The 21,739-nt window shown below is 35.1% G+C and overlaps 1 protein-coding gene across 1 annotated transcript in view; it reads right to left on the reverse strand.

Annotated features, from left to right (window-relative positions):
- Window positions 1-2,394: 2,394 nt before the first annotated feature.
- The window catches only part of LOC149545561 (RNA recognition motif (RRM)-containing protein), a 64,306-nt gene continuing 44,961 nt past the window's right edge, over window positions 2,395-21,739 (reverse strand). The window contains exons 3-5 of the mRNA XM_089790715.1: window positions 5,049-5,236; window positions 3,187-4,406; window positions 2,395-2,887 (exon numbers count right to left, since the gene is read on the reverse strand). Of these exons, the coding sequence (XP_089646841.1) occupies window positions 2,881-2,887; window positions 3,187-4,406; window positions 5,049-5,236 (1,415 nt within the window). The 3' untranslated portion in view covers window positions 2,395-2,880. The remainder of the gene's footprint in view (window positions 2,888-3,186; window positions 4,407-5,048; window positions 5,237-21,739) is intronic.

Below are 21,739 nucleotides of genomic sequence, written 5' to 3' on the forward strand. Positions count from 1 at the left end.
ACATATTTATATTTGCACATATATATGTTATTTTCAAATGGTGTCGTCATATTATTAGTGTCCAAGGTTATAACTATTAGGATACACATATCTATATACGTGCATAATTGGGAGATTTATCTTCATATCCTACACAGACACACACACACTTCATATCCTACACACACACACACACACACACACACACACACACACACACACACACACACATGTTGATAGAGATGAGCTTGAATAATTTAGTATTATGGTGGCACCATCCATACTTTTATATAGATATACATACGTTAATAGGGATGAGCTTGAATAATTTAGTATTATGGTGGCATCATCCATACTTTATACTTATGTGCATATATATATATATATATATATATATATATATATATATATGATGAGAATGCCAACATAAACCATTTAAAGTTACGAATTTGACTATGTTTAACTATTTAATATTTTATTGATTGTCCAAATAGCTCGTGTGTCCAATGTATGTACCTAGTTATGTAGTCGTTAGGTCCTTACAAAGATAGATAGAGGTTATACCTGTCGATCGGATAAATGGACTAAGGTAGTACCTCATTCTGTAGATCTCATTAAGCAATGCTTCCCCCCTTTGTCTGCTCTTGCAATCACCCGTGCAACATTTTCCACAATAATAACAATTTCCCATGATAAATCAATATCAACATATAACATAGATAGTAGTAAAGAAATTAGTTAATTACCATCATTTTGAATACAAGCAACTGCTAACTACCAACATCAACATATGACAAGTAATAGCTAACTACCATCATCAATAATGATTATACATAATAATTGATGACATCCAAATTCGTATGAAACAGTGGTTACATATAACTACCATTTTCACATGAACCAGGAAAAATAATAGTTTTTAACTAATCATCTCAACGGCTATAATAAATTTAATAAATTTTAAATAGGTCAAAATTTTGAGATGTAACAACTCTCCTCTCCCCTCTTCATATTCCTCTCCCTCTTGGTTACGTTTTCTTTGTATTTTTCTTTATATTTATCTCCCAAACACACTCTATCGCTACTTTTCTCTCCGTATTTTTTTTATCAATACCAGATGTTTCATATTTCTTCTCTCTTCATATTGTTCATCTTATTCATATCTCTCTACCCTTCTAATTATCATTTCTTATATAACATCTTTTCATAAAACTAAATGAAATAAACACCTACAAATCTATTGATTTATATAAGCTAGGCTTTGAATTTAAAATTTGTTTGATTTATAATATGTTTAACAAAGATTTGTAAAATATAATTTTAATATTGGAGATCAGCCAAGATGACACCATTTTCAGCCTTCCCTACTTTTAGGAGATCATTGTCCTTCTTGCAAATTATGTCTACCAAAATTTTAGCCACTTTCTATTATCGATTGTTTCTCCAAGTTATGTTCTAACACGTTGCAATCATAATCAAAGAAACTCACATAGAAATTGACTCTTTTGCTCTATACTTAGTGGGCTTCTCTTTCTAGAAGGAAAATAAATTATAGTGCGTTAATTCATTTCGAAGGCATAAGATTTTGTAATTGTTTTTAATAGTTTTACCTTTCATATTCTATTATTATTACAATACAGGTGCCTAGGTATGATGACAAAATGTTCAATACATTCATTATAGATTATGGTAACAATGTTTGAAGTACACACATTCGTAAACCTAAAGATATATCCATTTGTTTGAAGTAATAAACAATAATAAAGCAGAGGCATTCTCTAGGGTTAATCATCCAAACACAAAGAGCCAATAGTTAAGGGGTATTTAGTTGTCAATATTATTAAAGACCTAAATTTTTTCGTGTTTTGTCGATAGAAAAACCTTATAGTTTCTGGTAGAAATTATATGTACTTTTAGTCAATTTTACATATTAAATATCAGAATTTATTATAATTTTCTTCGTACTTTCGAAAAGTTCATAATTTACATAATAGATGAACTTATTTTAAAATAGACTAGAAATTATTATACTCGTGACCAAATGTTGAACTGTAATTAATTTTATTTAATTTGGACTGCTGATAAGATTTATTATTGTTTTTCTTAAGCTTGCACCCTTAACCTTCACACTGTCACTGCAATTTCACCAATGTTCATCTCTATTTTCTTTCCCGTGACTCACGCATTTTCGAATGTATAAGCGACTACATTGACTTCTAGTAACCTATCTCGTGCCCACGTGCTTTGCATTCTCAACTCCCGAGATAAATTTTATGACCTTTTAGTGTGAATAAGTCATGTGAATTGCCTTAGTCCCCTATCAACCTTGAATACTTTTTACCCTCAAAATATTGTGATGTGTAAAACTATTGCCTTATTTTGAGACACACATTCAAATTTCAAAAACTCTTACAATTTCACATCAAAGCATTCTTATAATATTTTAAGTGCTTTAAAGTGTTTTCAAACAAATATCTTGCATAAATCAAGCGTCTTCTCCTATGTTCATAGTGCAAGCATATTTCTTAAAACATTCAAATCATTCTTCTCTCCAAGAAGCATTGTAGCAAACTATAACATCCACTACACAAGAATTTGTCTCAATATAACATTGACTCTTTAAGATGGATGCATACGACTGCCGCAAATCATCCTAGTCATGTGCATGTAAGGCTTGTGCCGCCGCATTTATATGTCATGCCTTCCACGCTGGACCCAATATCCTCTGTTTTACAGACTGCACATCATTGATTTCCGCTAACAAAATTCTACCCGCGTTTCAGAGTTACATTTCCAGCTCACATCCTAGCAAATTTGATTTCCGATGCCCTTTCTTTTTATCGGCGTCCGACAGCACCGGATTGTCACAACAATCCGGTGGGAAGTCTCATACAAATAAGCCTATCGGCTGAATAATACAGAAAAATTAACAGCAGATTATTATAAATAAAAGCCCACATTTCGTTTTACTAATATTTGAAGACAACAAACAAATGCGGGAATTATAAACTTGAAATTGCAGTGACGAGTATCAAATATAAAGCCGGCGTACTTGAACAGAAGTGAATTACTACAGCAAGCCAAAAAAATACATTGTACAGAAATAATTCTCACTAGTCAGAAAAAATGGTATGAGAGATACATGATTAAAAAATGCCAGGCAGTACTGATCAGCCGAGCTGATACAGCCATGGAGAAGAATTTCACCTTAGTTTTGCTTCTTTTCTGTCACTAGCTTTGACATTACTATCATAATCTCTTCTAGTGTAGTCTCTTGAATCATGATCTCTTGACCATTTGCCATCATCTCTCTCATTTCTCTCTCTCAACCTTTTGCCATCATCTCTGTCATTTGTATCTCTCAGCCTTCTTCCATCATCTCTCTCATTTGAATCTCTAGGCCTTCTTCCATTACCTCTCTCATTTGTATCTCTCGCCCTTTTTCCATCATCCCTCTCATTTGTATCTCTCAGCATTTTTTCATTATCTTTTACATTTGTATCTCTCTGTTTTTTTCCATAATCTCTTGCATTTGCATCTCCCGGCCCTTTCCCATCATCTCTCACATTTCTCAGCCTTATTCCGTCCTCTCTCACATATGTATCTTTTGGCCATTTTCCACCATCTTTCTCACTGGCATCTCCCAGTGTTCTGCCTTTATTTCTCTCATTTTCTCTTGGGCCTTTCACATTGTGTTTCTCATTTGTATCTCTCAACCTGTTACCATCATCCATCTCATTTGTATCTCTCAATCTTTGGCCAACATCCCTCTCATATATATCTCTCATCTTTTTGCCACTCTTTCTCTCACGTGTGTCTCTCGATCTTTTGCCATCATCTCTCCCATATGTATCTCTTGATCTTTTTCTGTCATCTCTATCATGTGTGTCTCTTGACCTTTTGTCATCATCTCTCACAAGCGTGTCGCTTGACCTTTTGCCATCATCTCTCATACGTGTATCTCGCTCATATATATCTCTAGACCTTCTGCTATCATCTTTGTCATGTGTATCTCTTGACCTTTTGCCATCTCTCTCATATGTATCTCTAGGCCCTGATCCAAAATCTCTATTGTAATCTTTCTTCCTGCTAGCAGTTGTATCCATATATTGGCTTCTATCATCCTTCTGCTGGTCCTCATCCAGTAACCTATTTTGAGTTACCATTTTGTCATCAACCTTTGACCATCTAGCATCTTTTTCCATTGTGTCTGTATGTTTGGCATCCAGATGCCTATATTGACTGTGATCTTTTGACAGCCCACCAAGATTTTGTGAAGGTCTTGATCTCTCATCTCCATCCTGAAAGCCTTCCCTTGAAGTACCTCTAGGTTTTGTCTGCTGGCCCCTATTGTGAGCATACTCATATTCATCATGCTTCCATTTTGAATTGCCATCTTTGCCACCCCAACCAGTATTTGCATTCCTCTGATAATCACAGTTCAAATAGCACCAAAGTTAATAGAACACATAATCATTGCCGTTAAGCTATATAAAAGAAGGATAAAACCAAAAATATCACCATTCAAAATCCACTGCAAAGGCCCCTTATCCCCATTGAATGATACTGCAGAATCCTTGAAAACATTGTCATTCTATTCAGAAAATATGGAAAAATGGTGTTTCTGAATTTCTGAAGCAAAAGATCGAAGTTGTCTGGTGCTAATGACAGAATATTCAAATAAAATTCATTGACTATTAGGTTGGCATATTCAGTGTGGGTTTAATCTTTTTTTTACTTCCACAAAAAAAGTCAAACAATAAAGTATCACACATAGTTTAACCACATAATGAAAAGTGTACATAAAAAGCTCCAAGTAGTAAAAGAAAATGATGAAAGAATGGAGAAGTAATGTGGTTATGAAACTTAAGAAGTCATCCTTACAAATAATGACAATTTACATCATGCAAGGCAAAACCATAAATGGATTTACGTTTCTCAGAAGATGGGAATTGTAAATTACATATCAAGCAATCCAAAGGGAAACTGAGACTTTCAAGATTGCAAGCCCTTATCCAACAAAGTCCATCTAAATAACCAATAATATTTTTATCAATCTTACTCCTCACCTGTTCATCATGTGAAAATTTGCAAGCTGATCCACGGTTGCATTCACCCCTCTGAAATGCATAACAAACTCCACGCTCCTCCCTTTTCCGCTGTTCCTCCTCCTCGTCCTCTTCTTTTTTCCTCTTGTAATTTGCTACATGATCAACTCTCACAGTCCGGCCAACAACAGTTGCCCCATTTAAATTATCTGCAATCCATAAAAATCAGATACTGGTCCAGAAAAGTAGACATTTTAACTGAAGAAAATCAAGCAAACAGTATACCCTCTTTATCATTCCTTGGACTGCAGGACCCAAGATCTTAGACAACCTATAGCCCAAAAAATAACTCCGACACTCAATAGGAATGTGTAAAAGGGTCGGAAGCAAAACTCAACAAAAACTGTGTCATTCATATGCAGCTAGCAAGCCAAAATCATACAATAAGAATGGCCCATAATTAAAAAATATTGACTTGACTTGTACTAACCCATTCTTATATTCTACAAAATATTGACTTGTACCATACAAATCCCAACCAACCGCAGAAGCATAATTTGCAATAGAATTATCACAGTTGCAAGATGACCAATTCAAGCAGTCTAAAAACAGAACTTGCAAAGAATGACAATATGCTTAAGATAATACGAGGAGGAAATGTCATCAAAAAGTTGGCATTTCAAGCCATCTTGGTACGTTGTATCTCTGTTATATTTACCTACTGGTTCAGAAAACTTGAATGTAAGTGATAAATGGCATCTTGGAGAATTGTAATACATTTGTGGTAGATTAAAAGCCCATAATAACTAAATAGCTATATAGAGAACTGATTTCTTGAAGCAAATAAATATTCAAAGAATTGGAAACTACTTTTTCTGTTGCTTTTAATTCCTCCAAATAATTACTTTTCAATATTGTGAAGGAATGGAAACTTATGTAAACCATAATTCTACCCAGAGAAGTTGTGAGATTTGGTTGCAATGCAGGATATGTAACCTTTTTTGAGAATGTCTGTGCCATGTAGGAGATTGATGGACTTTAAGATTGTGAATCTGAGGCATGTCAACCCAGGTAAGCATTAATTCTTAGCAATGCTATGTGTTCCATAACAATTTCATTTCTTCCTAGGTTACCAAAAAAGATGTGGGAGCCATAAAGATAAACATGATATGCAGATTTTGGGAACACCCTCACTTTTATTTTTATCAGCCTGTGTGGGTTCCAATCACACACATTATCTGTCTATTGCATGCCTAATCCTGGGCTCACATTTAATTCACTTCAAAAGTTGCAGACCACAAGACAAAGAAACAAGAGACAACTACTAAATGTGCCATTTTACGGAGCTGGTGAAGAGACCACAAGAAATACTGAGGGGGTGGGGGGCAAATCAATGTTTCAGAATTTTTTTTAACTTAAAATGCATGAAACCACATAAAACATATAGAGAACAACCATCGAGATGCAAACACCAAGCTCTCGTGGGAAACACTTACAAGTTAAAAACCACAGCACATCAAAATTGTTCATCCATGAAACAGGCACCCACACCAACCCAGGTTACATAAGTGAGACCAACTTTCCTCGAAGCACCAACTCCAATTAGCTGAGGCACCAACCTCAGTTTGAGCACCAACTAAAAAATTACACCAACCCTTCTATCATGAATTCTATCTCCACCCCAATCTTTTCTCACATGCACACCTCCTTCAATCCCATCCAACCAGAAATCAAATACACAGTATCAATTCTACTCAAGAACAAGACTCGACTCAATCAGCATGCTGAACTCGGTATATTGCATTCTCACAGCATACATATATAAAACTCCCAGCAATATGTCAATTATGTAAGCTGCAGTCATACAGCTGTTCTTGCACTCTCGTCAAGGAACCTACACCAAAGCTATATTAGTAACTCAGAAAAGTCTATTGCTTTGAATAGAGGGGCTGTGCACAGCCCGGCCCATGGTTAAAACCCACGTTCTACTCCACCCAAAATGCCCAGCAAAATTCAGCAGCGTCAGAACATAAACGGATAAACAATCCAGCATGCATTAGCAGTCTTGACTCCTACTTAAATGATAAAAGGTGTTAGTTCCCAAAACCGCATATTGGAAATCCAAGAGCCTGCCACTTCTCCGATAGGATTACGCAACCAATTCTGGCCAACGAACAAGAATCACTTTGATTCCCCTGCACTTTAGGCACTGCTACACTCAAGCAGGTAGACCTTCACCTCAAACGCTGACTACTTGGTTCAAGGCTTTTCTATAGCGAATTTAAGCTTTACAAGTTCTCCGGCTAGCAAAGTCTTTGAACTCGATTAATATGGAGTTATGTAATAGTTTGAAATGAATTTTTTGTATAAGGTTTTTAACAATGGATTTGAGGTTTGTAAGAAAGAAGTTATAGATTTTTTGACTTCAAATATAAATCCAAAACTTCAAAAAATAAAAAGACCAGTGCTTTAGCTTATTTGGGCAATAGAGTCAACTACAACGAAGATTATAAGTACAACTTTATAACGTTCTATCCACATTAACTATAAACACTGCAGTCTAATAATCAAGATGCAACGGATCAAATATCCATACGCAATTCTAAACTAGTCCAGATTGCGCTTTAAATCCTAAGGTCCGGGAGACAGATTGGACACAGATCTGGAAATAATTAAATATTTAACAATACCTATGATGATTGAGTTTAAAGCCATAGATGACCTCGTCCACTTATTTGACATAAATTGCTTACAGAGTAGAAAAATTATTATAAAAGACCAATCAACCGCAATTTAATTCTCCATGCCATTTAAATAATCAAAAAGCAACAAGCTTCTATAAATCATTGAAATATGATATTAGAATATATTACAAAGTCATATTCTGCTCCTTATTCCTCCAGACAAGTGTATATATTTTTACAATTGCTTGTTGTATATGTCTTGTTCTTTTTTTTTTTTGGGGCTCTCTATTTCCAAATAATAGACTCCCAATTTATATGCTTCTTTCCAATTGAAAAGTTGTGTCTTTTGTTTGAAGGGACATCTCTATGGTTTACACCCTTTCTTAATTAATATATTTTATTTTTTAATTCTTCAAAATCAACATTTGTTATTGCCAAGATATGATAATCGGACCTTGAATAAATTATAATTATTATAACCGATCATGACCTTTGTTTTATCTTCGAATGTGAGGTAAACTCCCGACTCCAACGATTACATCGCTAAGAACTATGTTACCACCGAATTCTTTCTTCGTTAGAATCAACCTTATGTTTGCATCCATCACCTTCACCTGGAATCAGTAATACAAGAGCCTTATTTCTGACATTTAATTGATTTGCAATCGTATCTGGAGCTATTTGCTTGTTTGAGCCTGGAGGGAATACCAGGGTGAGGGAATGCCGCATGTCACGCTCCTAATTCGTATTTTTTGTCTTCAGCGATTACCATATGTTGAATGTCTTGATGATTTTGGAAAACTTTTTAATACCAATATAATCTTATATGAACTAATTACTGATGCTGCTCCTTTCATGTGCTGCCGTGAACTCCTTTCTTGGTGCTTTTGATTATTGCCATAAACTTGTAGTTGTTTTTGGGCAGGTTATGTCAGCAATTCATTGCATACAAAAGACTTGAGTTTTGCCGTTGATAATAAAAATAGCTTTCACCGTTTTTGGCTTCATGTGTTTTCATTACTCCACACTGGTTTGGACACCTGTATAAATTCGCCAGACGTTAATGATGAATTTTGATGCCAGAATAACCACACTGCAATCATAGTTTCACTCTTGCAATATCATCAAGCTTTCACTGCTTTTTGACTGGCTTGATACTCATTACACCTGTTTCACTTCTCCCTAGCTTGTTTCTTTTGGTGTTCGCTGAATATACATTTGGTCATCGTTTTTCTCCATTATTTATTTATCGGAAATGACCTTACACAATCGCAGCTTATTCTGATATCTTGACTTTGATGTATTTGTGTTCGAACTTTGCTTGCAAGGGCTGGAGATGCATATCTCCACTGGAGTAAATATTAACCACTGGCAATATTGCTAAGGTCACCATCATGTATAATTATTGTCATCTTGTATATTGCTGCTGTGAACAGAAATTCATACGAACCAACAAGTGTACAGAGATCTTTATGCGGTATCTGTATGTCATATATTCCATGTCACTCTTTGGTTCCAGTTATAACTTCTTAAACTCCACCAGTAATATATTTGTTCCTCCTTTTATAGTGACGTGTAGCCTGCCTGGAAACAATTATTCTTCATCACTGTTACATTCTGGAAACTATATCAGGAATATCTGATCCGGGGAAGCTGATAGAATTAAATATTTCTCACTGTCTGAAGCTTGAACAGAAAATTCAGTGTTTAAAGAATATGAATTTGCTGGGTCTTCATTCATTTCAGATACATGATAAATTTCTATAGTCAACTTGAAAGGAAATTGCTCTTATCTTTCTGTATATTGAAGCTTATTTCAGCAAACTATTTATTGCAATATCACTGTCATTATTCAAATCTGGAAGCACTGCTACTGAATGCTCAGGGCTAGTTATGATGTTCTAGAGAATCACCAAATACAGGATGCAGGTGAAATTTTAGGATTTAATACAACGCCTTGTGATATGGTTAAGAAATCATTGAATATCACTGACATGCAAAGGAAGAGAGTTTCCCATTATGATCAATTTATTATTTACTAAAGGTTTATTATTTTTTAAGGACAAAGGAGTCATGTCAGCATAAGTGGAGCCTCAAAAATTTGGCTCCATCACACAGGACCTTTTTTATAATAAAAAATGCCCAGTAGTTGACCATAAACATGACTACAGCCACCTATTTCAAACCCCCAGTCAAATAAGCATGAAGAATGTACAAAAGCTTTTTTCACAAAAACAGTTCCACACAATACCATAAAAAGAATATGCTTCGCAAAAAATTATTCTTTTGAAAACAGATGACATATATAGTTACTGCCAACAGAAAAAAAAATCACTCAAGCACATCAATACTTTCCTGCAAAAAAATGAAGTAACAAAGCCTTAATTTGAGATAAGGTGTTGATTTTTTAAAACTCGCATTTTTCCCTTTTTAAGTATTTCACACAGCTCCAACAAAAGTTAACATGTCACCAGAAAAGCTCCCTTAAATGAAATGTGGGACACCATTAATAAAATCAAAGCATTACTTTTGCCACTAATATGGAGGAAATAAAGTTGTTTGCCAAGTATTAACATGAAAACGTGTGATGCAAATTAAACCAGCCACCACATTTGAGAAAAGAGAAATTGACCCTTCAAATATATATAGGCTTAATTGGCATATGCAATAGACAGCAAGCAGGTGATATGAACAGGTATACAGCTCAAGCAAACATCCAACCAGCTCGAGCAGACACCCAAGTAGCTCAAACAGACAGCTAGGCAGCTCAAGCACAAAACCAAGTAGCTCAATGATGATCCATTCTCAGATTTGTGTCCAACAAGGAAAAAGTCAAACTAGTTCCATGGCAAGTGCAATAGTTGCTACAGATTGCCCCTCCCAACTTTTGGTAGCATTTGCTAGGGGTCCTTACGGTCCCAAGTCTCCTCTCAAAAGGTTAACAAGAATAACAGACCCAATGCCAATAAGCAGTGGCACAAGGAAACAGAGTTGCAACATTTGAAATATGGTATGATTTAGCAACATTACTAGAGTTAATGAACACTTCCTCCTTATTCGAGGAAAAGATGGGTACCCATGTAAAGTTTTGGAGCAACCTAAAAATGTCCACTATAGAGTTGAGTTCAACGAGCTTTGGAGCAATGCAGTTCCAATGCCTACTACTTTTTCTCATGGAATGCAGGTCCAAGCTACTCAGAAGTTCCAAAATCAGTCACATGTTTGTACTCCTATATTGCATCAAAGAGCAAGAATGATGTCGGGGCCTTCGTTCACTCATAGTGTTGTAGCCAAATCATGAGAGGGTAAGGGGAAGTGTAAAATGCAAAGTAACGCCATAGCTGAATTGTTCAATGTGCAGCTCAAGGATGAGATAGATGATGCCATTTCAAGGATGAGATAGATGATGCCACTAGTAAGTTCTTTGCCAATGACATCTCATTTCATGTAGCTCGATGTCTTTATTATAAGGAGATGATATAAATGGTGGCAAGGGGAGGACCATCATATGTACCACTAGCTGAGCACAAATAAAAGACCACGATCTTGGATAAGAACTATTCCAAGACCAATGGTTTTGTGAGTAGATATAAAGGCATGTTGCGTGGAGTCAGGATGCAGCATAGTTATGGATGGGTGGACGGACATTAAGCATTATGCAATCATCAAAATTATGGTCACATGTGTAGAGGACTCATGTTTTTTAAAGTAGTTGATTGTTCAGAGCATCACAAAGATGTTGATTCTCAGTTAGAGGTCCTTATGAAGGCTATAGAGGTGGTTGGGCCACAAAATGTAGTCCAAGTAGTGAAAGATGCAGCACGTGTGCAGAGCTGCAGGGAAGCTTATTGAGGCAGCCTACAGACATATTCAGACTGCGTGTAGTGTGCATGTCATGAACAATGAACTCAAAGACATGGATAAGATTACTAGATTAGAGGAGTGTTATGACCTTTTGTGTTACATCCCAATTTTTGACCTATATTGAAATATAGCCGTTGAGCTTCACATGAAGTCAGCTAGCAGTTTAATTTGTCATAATTTGGCGAAATGGTAAGATAGTTAGTCGTTATGATTTCAAGTGAAGATAACATGCCAGTTGATCGTTAATCACAAATTCATGGAATTGAGAAGATGGTTAACCGTTATGATTAATTATGATTAAATAATTCATTATAATAATATAATTTAACTGTAGGGAATTTCCTTCCAGGAAACATGTTGAAGGGAGTGGAAACATTGTCAAAAAAGAATTAGGCAAGAACATCACCATCACTGGGGAGATGGGTAGAGGATCTAGCAACTTGAAACAAGATACATCTGTGGAACCGCATAAGTTATTTAAATAATTAATTTAATTAAGATAATTGAGTTCAAATATAAAACGGGCCACAAAGGATTTTTGATCTTCATTATATTATTTTTAATAATATTTATATAGATGTATTTAAAAATAAAAATGATTTTGGCACTATTATAATTTAAGCACTATTATAATTTAATAGTTTAATAAAGTGATGTTTACATGTTTATATAAATATAATAACATTCGAAATATAATATTTGAATTATAATCTTCCAACTCTCTTTCCATTCTTTTTATTTTAATATTCTTTGTTTATAACTGATTAGACTCTTGGCATTTTACTTTGACAAATAATCTTGTAAGTTTTCGGAAGCCAAGAGTCTTCTTGAAAATTGAAGGTAGCCAAAGAGCCTAGCAACCATTTTAATCCCACTCCTTAATCGCAGCCATTGTGAAAATGGCTCTCAAAGTTCTCCTCCTTGCGCTTCTGGTGTGCAGAGCAACCGCACTATATGAGCCTATATCAGAAACCCATAGATCTGCAGCCACTGAACTCTTTGTAACCAAGCGGGACAGTTCTTATGGAAGTCTGGACGAAAGTTATCAGGCTATTCGATCTTTTGATGTTCTCGGCATTGAAGTACAGGATTCTCCTGATACATGTTTTATGGCATTCCAATCACTGAGAGCTTCTTCAGCAACAGTGAAAGACATTTTTTTTATGCACTCAAGGTCACGGAAATTCTGAAATGTTCACATGATGAACCCGATCATGTTGGGGTTATTTTATCAAAAGTTCAATCAAGTTTGAAGGTTGTGAGTTCTCTCAAAGATTACTATTATGCTATTGGAAGTCTCATTTCCATCTAGGTACTAATTTCATGCATAAACTGTTTTTTGTGGATTGCCCTTACACATTGTCATATAGTTAAGATCTTGCAGATCTCTTTCAGATCACAGAATCACAAGCCAAACCAGCAGTGTCAATTTTTGTTGCTTAGCTGTTATATATATAAAATAAAGAAAGAAATTTTAACATCACATAAACTTGAAAATTTGAAATTGTATCGTTCTTTAGTTGAGACATTTCCTTCGCAGCTGGTTCCTCAACAATGATTACAGCGGTAAGTGATGCCCTAATTTTATATGGTGGTATTTAATGATAATCATCATTTGATTTTGAATTAACAATATTGGATGGAAGTCATTTTGTGATAATGTTATAGTGGTATTTGTGGACTAACCCAAGTGGTTGCAGAAGCATCCCCAGTTTTAAATTTCGATCTCAAATTTCAAGGTATGTGGTTTATAACTTCTATAGTAATTTTCATTGATGTGTTTTCAGCTCTTCGTTAAGAAATTTTGTCCAACTGATTTTAATGGTAAATCTTATTCACATGAATATGAATGATATAACAGTCTTCCTATGAAACAAAGTAATAATTGGTTTTCTATGAATGTGTTAGTTGTTAAGACCCGAGAAATCGGGATGTTACATATGGTATCAAAGCGCTGGGTTCAACACTGAAACCTTGGGCTCAACACTATTTTGAGAAAACTGAAAATGCAATGTTGAAAAAGAATTTATTTTGCATAATTGGATATTGCAATCAAAACTGGAAAATCACACTGGAAAACCATTCAGAATAGCCGGGAAGGCTGAAATGATATAAAGTGGACAAATGTATAACTATAATATCATAAAGACGAAACCTAATTAAGAAGATAAAAATGTTTGGCAAGTCGAGTGGTGGAGATCAGGTTTATGAACCCAACTTTGAAATCCTTGGCCAGGGTAGATATAGGCAGATGTGCCGAACATGAGATCTTTTTTGTTTGTCCAGATGCTTCAGTTATTTTGGAGGATAATTGTTGGGACACTCAAACCACCTGATTACTCAGATGGTGGGACTGATAAACATCCCGAGGAAGCCATTCTAAAAGGTTAGAATGTGTGAGGGATGAGTATGGTTCAAGGTCGAGGCTTGCGCAATCTAGAACAGTTTATATACTCTTGATAAAATGTTATCAAATTCCATGATGATGGCTAAATAACTCTTTATGCAATTAATGGCAAAAAAAAAAATTACCTATTTGAACTTGAACTGAAGGAAAACAAAACTATGAACCATGATCCTTTCTGATGTTGGTTAAACAACAAGATCATTATGTGCTCCAGTATGGAGTAAACACACTTGCATAATTGGAACTATCAATGCTTGTTTACAAATGTAAACTTTGACGAGATGGGCATGGAAGCCTAAATCACAGAAATGGAAAAGATAAACCTCCATATATTTGCAGATGAATGATGAGCCACTCGATAAGAATCTTATGAATTGTTTCAGATGCTTATGATCTTGATTTGATGTATGATGATCTTGCATAGTAAATCATGTTTTACCCCTTGAGACAATACTATACATGTATAATACACATGCGATGTTGCCTTTACATGTTGAATTGTTGTATATTGCTTTGGAGATGAAGTGTATATTCTATCATGAAATGATTATTATAACAAAATGTTATGAGACAGTCATGAAGACCGAAGTTACATAAATGGAAAAACATGGATCTATTAACCTTTCCAGTTGATCTTTAAGTTACAAGGATGATCTACCCAATAATGAATGCCATATGCCAGATGTTACGTATAAGTGATTTAAATTACGATCAAGTTATGATCTAGAACTTCCTAGTCGAAGAATTTCAATTTTGAATGCTTATCTTACTTCCAGTCATTGAACCCTGAAAAATTCTCTTAAATGAAGATATCAATATGGAATCGAACTAATGATATGGTGAGTGCCTACATGAGTATGACAAGAACATGAAATAGAATCAACTCAAATGACGCTAAGACAATCACAAGTATGGTAAAGTGAACTCAGGTGGGTACGTGTTTGATTTTATGTTACCATGCAAGTATCTTTCTGGAAACTTTGAAGAAAAAATGGATCTTGAGTTTCTTATGATCTTGATGATATATATATCTCTTGTATTTGTAATATTCTTTTAGTGTCTAATTTGCAGAGATCATCGAGGACAATGAAACACAAAAGGGAATGGTACGTTACATTCCAATTTTAAAATACTCCTTTATAATGTTTGTTACAATTACAAGTTCATCGAGGACAGTGAACCACAAGGGGAATGGTATGTTACATCCTAATTTTGACCTAAATTGAAATATAGCCGTTGAGGTTCACATGAAGTCAGTTGACAGTTTAATTTGTCATAATCTGGCAAAATGGTAAGATAGCTAGTCGTTATGATTTCAAGTCAAGATAACATGCTAGTTGATCATTAATCACGAATTCATGGAATTGAGAAGATGGTTAACCATTATGATTAATTATGATTAAATAATTCATTATGATAATATAATTTAACTGCAGGGGATTTCCTTGCAGGAAACATGTCGAAGGGGGTGGAAGCATAGTCAAAAAAGAATTAGGCAGGACCATCACCATCACTGGGCAAATGGGTAGAGGATCTAGTGACTTGAAACAGGTACATCTGTGGAACCGCACGAGTTATTTAAATAATTAATTTAATTAAGATAATTAAGTTAAAATATAAAGCATGCCTCAAAGGATTTTTGATCTTCATTATATTATTTTAATAAATATTTATATACATGCATTTAAAAATAAAAATGATTTTGGCACTATTATTATTTAATAGTTTAATAAAGTGATGTTTACATGTTTATATAAATATAAGATTATAATAATATTTGGAATATAATAACATTCAAATTATAATATTTGAATTATAACCTTCCAACTCTCTTTCCATTCTTTTTATTTTAATATTCTTTGTTTATAACCGATTAGACTCTTGGCATTTTATTTTGACAAATAATCTTGTAAGTTTTCGGAAGCCAAGAGTCTTCTTGAAAACTGAAGGTAGCCAAAGAGCCTAGCAACCATTTTAATCCCATTCTTTGATCGTGGCCATTGCGAAAATGGCTCTCAAAGTTCTCCTCCTTGTGCTTCCGGTGTGCGGAGCAACCGCACTATATGAACCTATATCAGAGACCCATAGATCTGCAGCCACTGAACTCTTTGTAAGCAAGCGGGACGATTCTTATGGAATCTGGAGGAAAGTTATCAGGCTATTCGATCTTTTGATGTTCTTGGCATTGAAGTACAGGATTCTCCTGATACATGTTTTATGGCGTTCCAATCACTGAGAGCTTCTTCAGCAACAGTGGAAGACATTTATTTTATGCACTCAAGATCACGGAAATTCTGAAATGTTCACATGATGAACCCGATCATGTTGAGGCTATTTTATTGAAAGTTCAATCAAGTTTGAAGGTTGCAAGTTTTCTCAGAGATTACTATTATGCTATTGGAAGTCTCGTTTCCATCTAGGTACTAATTTCATGCATAAACTGTTTTTTTGTGGATTGCCCTTACATGTTGTCATATAATTAAGATCTTGCGGGTCTCTTTCAGATCACAGAATCACAAGCCAGACCAGCAGTGTCAGTTTTTGTTGCTTAGCTGTTATATATATAAAAGAAAGAAATTTTAACATCCCATAAACTTGAAAATTTGAAATCGTATCGTTCTTTAGTTGAGACATTTCCTTAGCAGCTGGTTACTCAATAATTTTTGATCCTCCGAAAGCAGTTGGCAGATTTTAGAATATTTGTACTCATATGGCAGCATTTGCCGCCCTGCTCAACATTAAGATCAGTTATAAGCTATGTTCCACGGAGTTTCCGGGACGGGGACGTTTTAGGGGACGGGGACGTGTTTCCGGTACGGGTACAGGTCGAAGCCAAAATTTAGGGGACGGGACATCAGGGGACGGCGATTAAAAACATAGGGGATTTTTTTTAATATAGAGAAAAAATTCAAATATGTATATCATAACATTGATAAACCATTCACCATAGACATTTTAGAAGATAAATACATGGAATATTATCAAATGGCAAATACTAAATGCTTCCATTATAACAATATCACATACATATATAGCAAAAATTAAAATGCCTGAAGGCTTCAAGTATCATGCTGAAATCAGAATGAAATAAAGAGAAGTCCAACTAAAATAGTTAGTAAATAGTAAATACCGAACGCAGTCTTGCTTCACTAAACACAATCTTTGCTCATTGCTGCTACTGCTCTTATGTTTTCTTCCTTCCTCTTCGCAAGTATGTTAAATCGAAAAATGAGTAGAAGAGTTAGTGTTTTAATGGACCAAATATGGGTTGCATATTGTTATTATGTCTTTAAGATGACTAGGGGCCACACGAACAACAAAAATTAGGAAAAGATATTTTTTTGGGGATGGTTTGCCTTTACCAGATTGACTGGAAAAAAGGGGACGGCCAGCAGTTTCGGGGACGGATAGGGGACGGCAAAACTGTCCCCGATACTGCTGGCCGTCCCCAAGTTTCCTGCCCAAAAAAATTGGCCGTTTCGGGGACGTTTCTGAATTTTTCAAAAAAGGGACGTCGCAGGGTACGGCCAAAATCCGTACCCGCGTCCCCGTTTCGTACCCGATACGGGTACTAGGGTACAGAGGCAGGGGACGCGTCCCCGTGGAGCATAGGTTATAAGACAAGCCTATTTTCTTTATGTATAACAGTGTTTTCATTATATACTTTCATTGTGTTGTGTGATGATACGTGGCTTGCATTTGTATATTAACAATAACCCATATATGTGAGTTGTTTATATATATCAGAAGATGGATATCTTTAAAGAATGTTAAATACTAAAATGCTAAAAAAAAAGAATAAAACAAATATTTAAAAGTATTAAATCATAGTTTCTGAATACAATATGTTAAACATAGTTTCTTTAGATGAAACCATCATAAGGAACTGTTATCATGTCTCCTGATTTACTACCAAATAACCATGAGATTGTCTCAGATATGGATATGTAAGTTGGAAAAACAATAATGAAATCCATGAGTCTATAACCTTGTCTGTATTATCACTGTTTCTTCTACACCATTTGCAGAAATGTAAACAATGTCATGATGCTCAAACACCGAGGAATTCGCCGGCAAGGAAGCCTTGAAAGGTGAAGAGATGTAAAATAAATAGAATGATCGTAATCTTTATGGCCACAGTTGTGATAAGTATCCCAATCAGCGAACTCTATGCATAAAGTAGTTTGCAGCAAGTTTTAGCATTTAACATGATATCTAGTTTGATATCTTGTTGAGTTTACAAATTAAATTTCTTTAATTCAGCCCTGTACATGGCAAGAGAAGCCAGGAAAAACATAGTAGGGATCCATAATCATTATGCCGAGGGATATAGAATTAAACATTCAATTCAGGAATCCTAAAAGAACATAATCATGTAATCACAAATTGTGAAATGCCAAATGCATGTAATCCTCTTGTATAATTAACAGAATTGATTGTTATGAGGATTCCGAACACCTGGGACTCACCCGGTTGTGTAACCAAGGAAATGGGTGGTAAGATGAGAGAAAAGAATCTGCAATAACATGAAGCAATAGTCAGTAGTGACATATCAACGTTTATCATTTTTAATATGAATTAATTAATAGCTCATGCATGAATTGTGATCTCCTATTACCAAGTCGTATGGTGTGTTACATACCAGAATGCCCAGTGGATGGTAAGATGATCCCTACCAATTTCAGGTAGGGAGGGCCTTTCTCGTTAGAGATCATGTGGGGATAAGGTTTGGTCCGAGGTTGGGTGGTTAAGCCCCTGACAATGTTTCACCTCTCCATAAGTTACCGGATGTGCATCGAACAAAGATAAGTCATACATTCAATTCGTTGTCAGAAACAGGTATTATCACTTTTATGATTAATATACAAGAAGGTAAGATTAATTGAGTTATTTCATCGTTACACCTAGATGCAAGAGATAGATTTATGGATTGCATTTCATTTATATGAATATCGAATATAAGTATATTTTCTAATCTTGAGTTACTGTCACAGTTAAATAATCGGAAGGAAAGGAATCTGAAATTGATTGAGTGGTCATTGGAACCCTAAATGATACAATGGTATCAAGAGCCCTAATTGGAATCCGCGATATTGGAAGCCCTAAGTGATACAACAATATCAGAAGCCCTAAAAGATCAAATGGTAATCGATGCCCTAATGATTATAGTGGTAAGCGATGCCCTAATTTTATATGGTGGTGTTTAATGATAATCGTCATTTGATTTTGAATTAACAATATTGGATGGAAGTCATTTCGTGATAATGTTATAGTGGTATTTGTGGACTAACCCAAGTGGTTGTAGAAGCATCCCCGCTTTTAAATTTCGATCTCAAATTTCAAGGTATGTGGTTTATAACTTCTATAGTAATTTTCATTGATGGTGTTTTCAGCGCTTCATTAAAAAATTTTGTCTAACTAATTTTAATGGTAAATCTTAGTCACACGAACATGAATGATATAACAATCTTCCTATGAAACGAAGTAATAACTGATTTTCTATGAATGTGTTAGTTGTTAATTAAGACCTAGGAAATCGGGATGTTACATTTTCACACCATCACCCCATTGCACACAGGGATCCCCTCTTTTTGCTTTGGCAATCAATAGGTGCTAGCTTAGAAGTAGATTGGTAACATTTTCAAATCTTGGGTATGCTAGGTCTTGAAGTAGTAAGGAGCTTACAAGTTGGATCATTCAAGCCTTAGACAATTTGTGATGTTCAAGCCTTGGAGAGAAAGATTGTGATGTACTTTTAAAACTTGATCCATTCATCATCAAAGAAAGGGTGGAGTTTGTAAAGTTAGGCAAGAATTAAAGTGAATCTTGATTTAGCCATTTGTGAAATTGTTCAAGCCTGTGGGCTTGACAAACTCTGCTAAGTCAAGACATTAGGACTCAAACTAAGTTAAAGTCCATGCCCAAGAATGTTATGTGAAGATTTTGATCATGCATCATGGCCTTAGCTACTTCAACAATGGTTTTGTTCTTTCTTTCTGCCACTCTATTCTATTGATGATTATGTGGCACTGTATGCTCCCTCTTAATCCCAACAGATATGCAAAATTCTTTAAACTTTTCAGAACTGTATTCTCCTCCATTTTCAGATCTTAGAATTTTAATTTTCTTCCCGGCTTGAATTTCAACTAAGGCTTTAAACTCTTTGAATTTAGATAGAACTACATTTTATTCTTTTAGTTTTAGGAAATAGATCCAAGTTTTCCTAGAATAATCATTTACAAAGATGATATAATACAAATATCCCCCTAGAGAAGGGACTGACATTGGTCCACACAAGTATGAATGAGTTCAAGTATATTCTTTGATTTGTGTTCACTATGAGGGACGGATGTGTTAGAGTTCTTTCCTAATGCACAACTTCTACAAGTTCCATCATGTTCAGTTTTTAGGTTAGGTATGTTTTTCACAATCTTTTTCTATGGAGGGTAGACCATGGAAATGTAGGTGACCTAATATTCTATGCCAAATCCCATTGCTCTTTACAACTTCTTAATTTAAGGCTAAATTTTGAGAGTTACATAGTTTAAATAGGCTTCCATCTCTAAATCCAATAGAGATTGCAATTTTTATATTTGAATTCTTAGACCAAGATAGGACCTTATCTTCTTCGAAGGTGACACGATACCCTTGATCTACTAGGCTCGAAAGAAAGACCAGATTTCTCTTGATACTTGGTACAAATAGAACATTTTTTAGTTGTAGAGTAACTCCAGATTTCTGTTGTACCGAATATGTTCAATTCCTTTCACAAGATAAGTGGAGTTATCCCCTATTGTCACTTCTTCAATTGAGTGTCCTTCGAAGGTTTTAAACTGATCTCTAAATCCAGTTATGTGTCTAGACACTATGCTATCAATTATCCATGTATTTTTATTAGAGTTTATCTTGCTTGATAAGGCAAGGAAGAATAGTGAGTTGTTAGCTTCCTTGACTTCAGATTTGTTGGCAAGGGCTTTCTTTCCTTCTGGTCAATACATGTGACTTGTGAGTATGTCCAAATTTGTCACATTTGTGGCATTGAACTTTTGACAAATCTCTTTTCTCATAGTTTTGATTTTTCTTTCCTCTTTTCTTCTTGAAATGTATTTTCCTTTTATTGTTTGAGTTCACATGTAAGGCTTGAATTTCCTCCTTTTTATTAGGAATGATTCCTCTTGTAATCGATCGCGATTCTTCCTCAATGTCATTCTTGAGTTGGTCAAATTTTGTTAAAGTAGGACATGCACTAATACCTTGAATGAAGGATCACCATGTAGTTGGCGACTTGTTGTGACGTTTTCACACCATCGCCCCAAAATTTTTGGGGACCCCCCCTTTTTCGAGCAGGCCTTGGCAATTTTCGCAAGTGTTGGGAATTTTTCGATTGCCTTAGCAAAATTTGGAGTTGTTTAGAGGTTTTTGAAGTAGCAATGTTACACCTTGGACGCCTTCGGGCCAGGAGGGATTCGGTTTATTTTCACTTGGTGCTAAGCTTGATTTTCCAAAACATGTAATTTTGTCCTTAGGCCTAGTAGAATTCAACAACATTTTTTCGATGGTAAAATAATATCTGGCAAGACAAACTTGTAAATTTTGGACTTGGATTTTTTGAAAATTTGATATAACTGTATAAGCTTGAGCACCTTCAAAATGAATTTTAGATTTAGTCATTTTGGAAAATCTTGAATTTTTTCAATGAAGAAATTTTAATAGTGAAATTGAATTTAGAGTTTGAATTTCGACTACCAGGAAAAGGA

Source organism: Cupressus sempervirens, chromosome 7 (genome assembly GCF_028749045.1).
Source record: "Cupressus sempervirens isolate cs-2001-9-10 chromosome 7, ASM2874904v1, whole genome shotgun sequence".
In the NCBI taxonomy this organism is placed as follows: domain Eukaryota; kingdom Viridiplantae; phylum Streptophyta; class Pinopsida; order Cupressales; family Cupressaceae; genus Cupressus; species Cupressus sempervirens.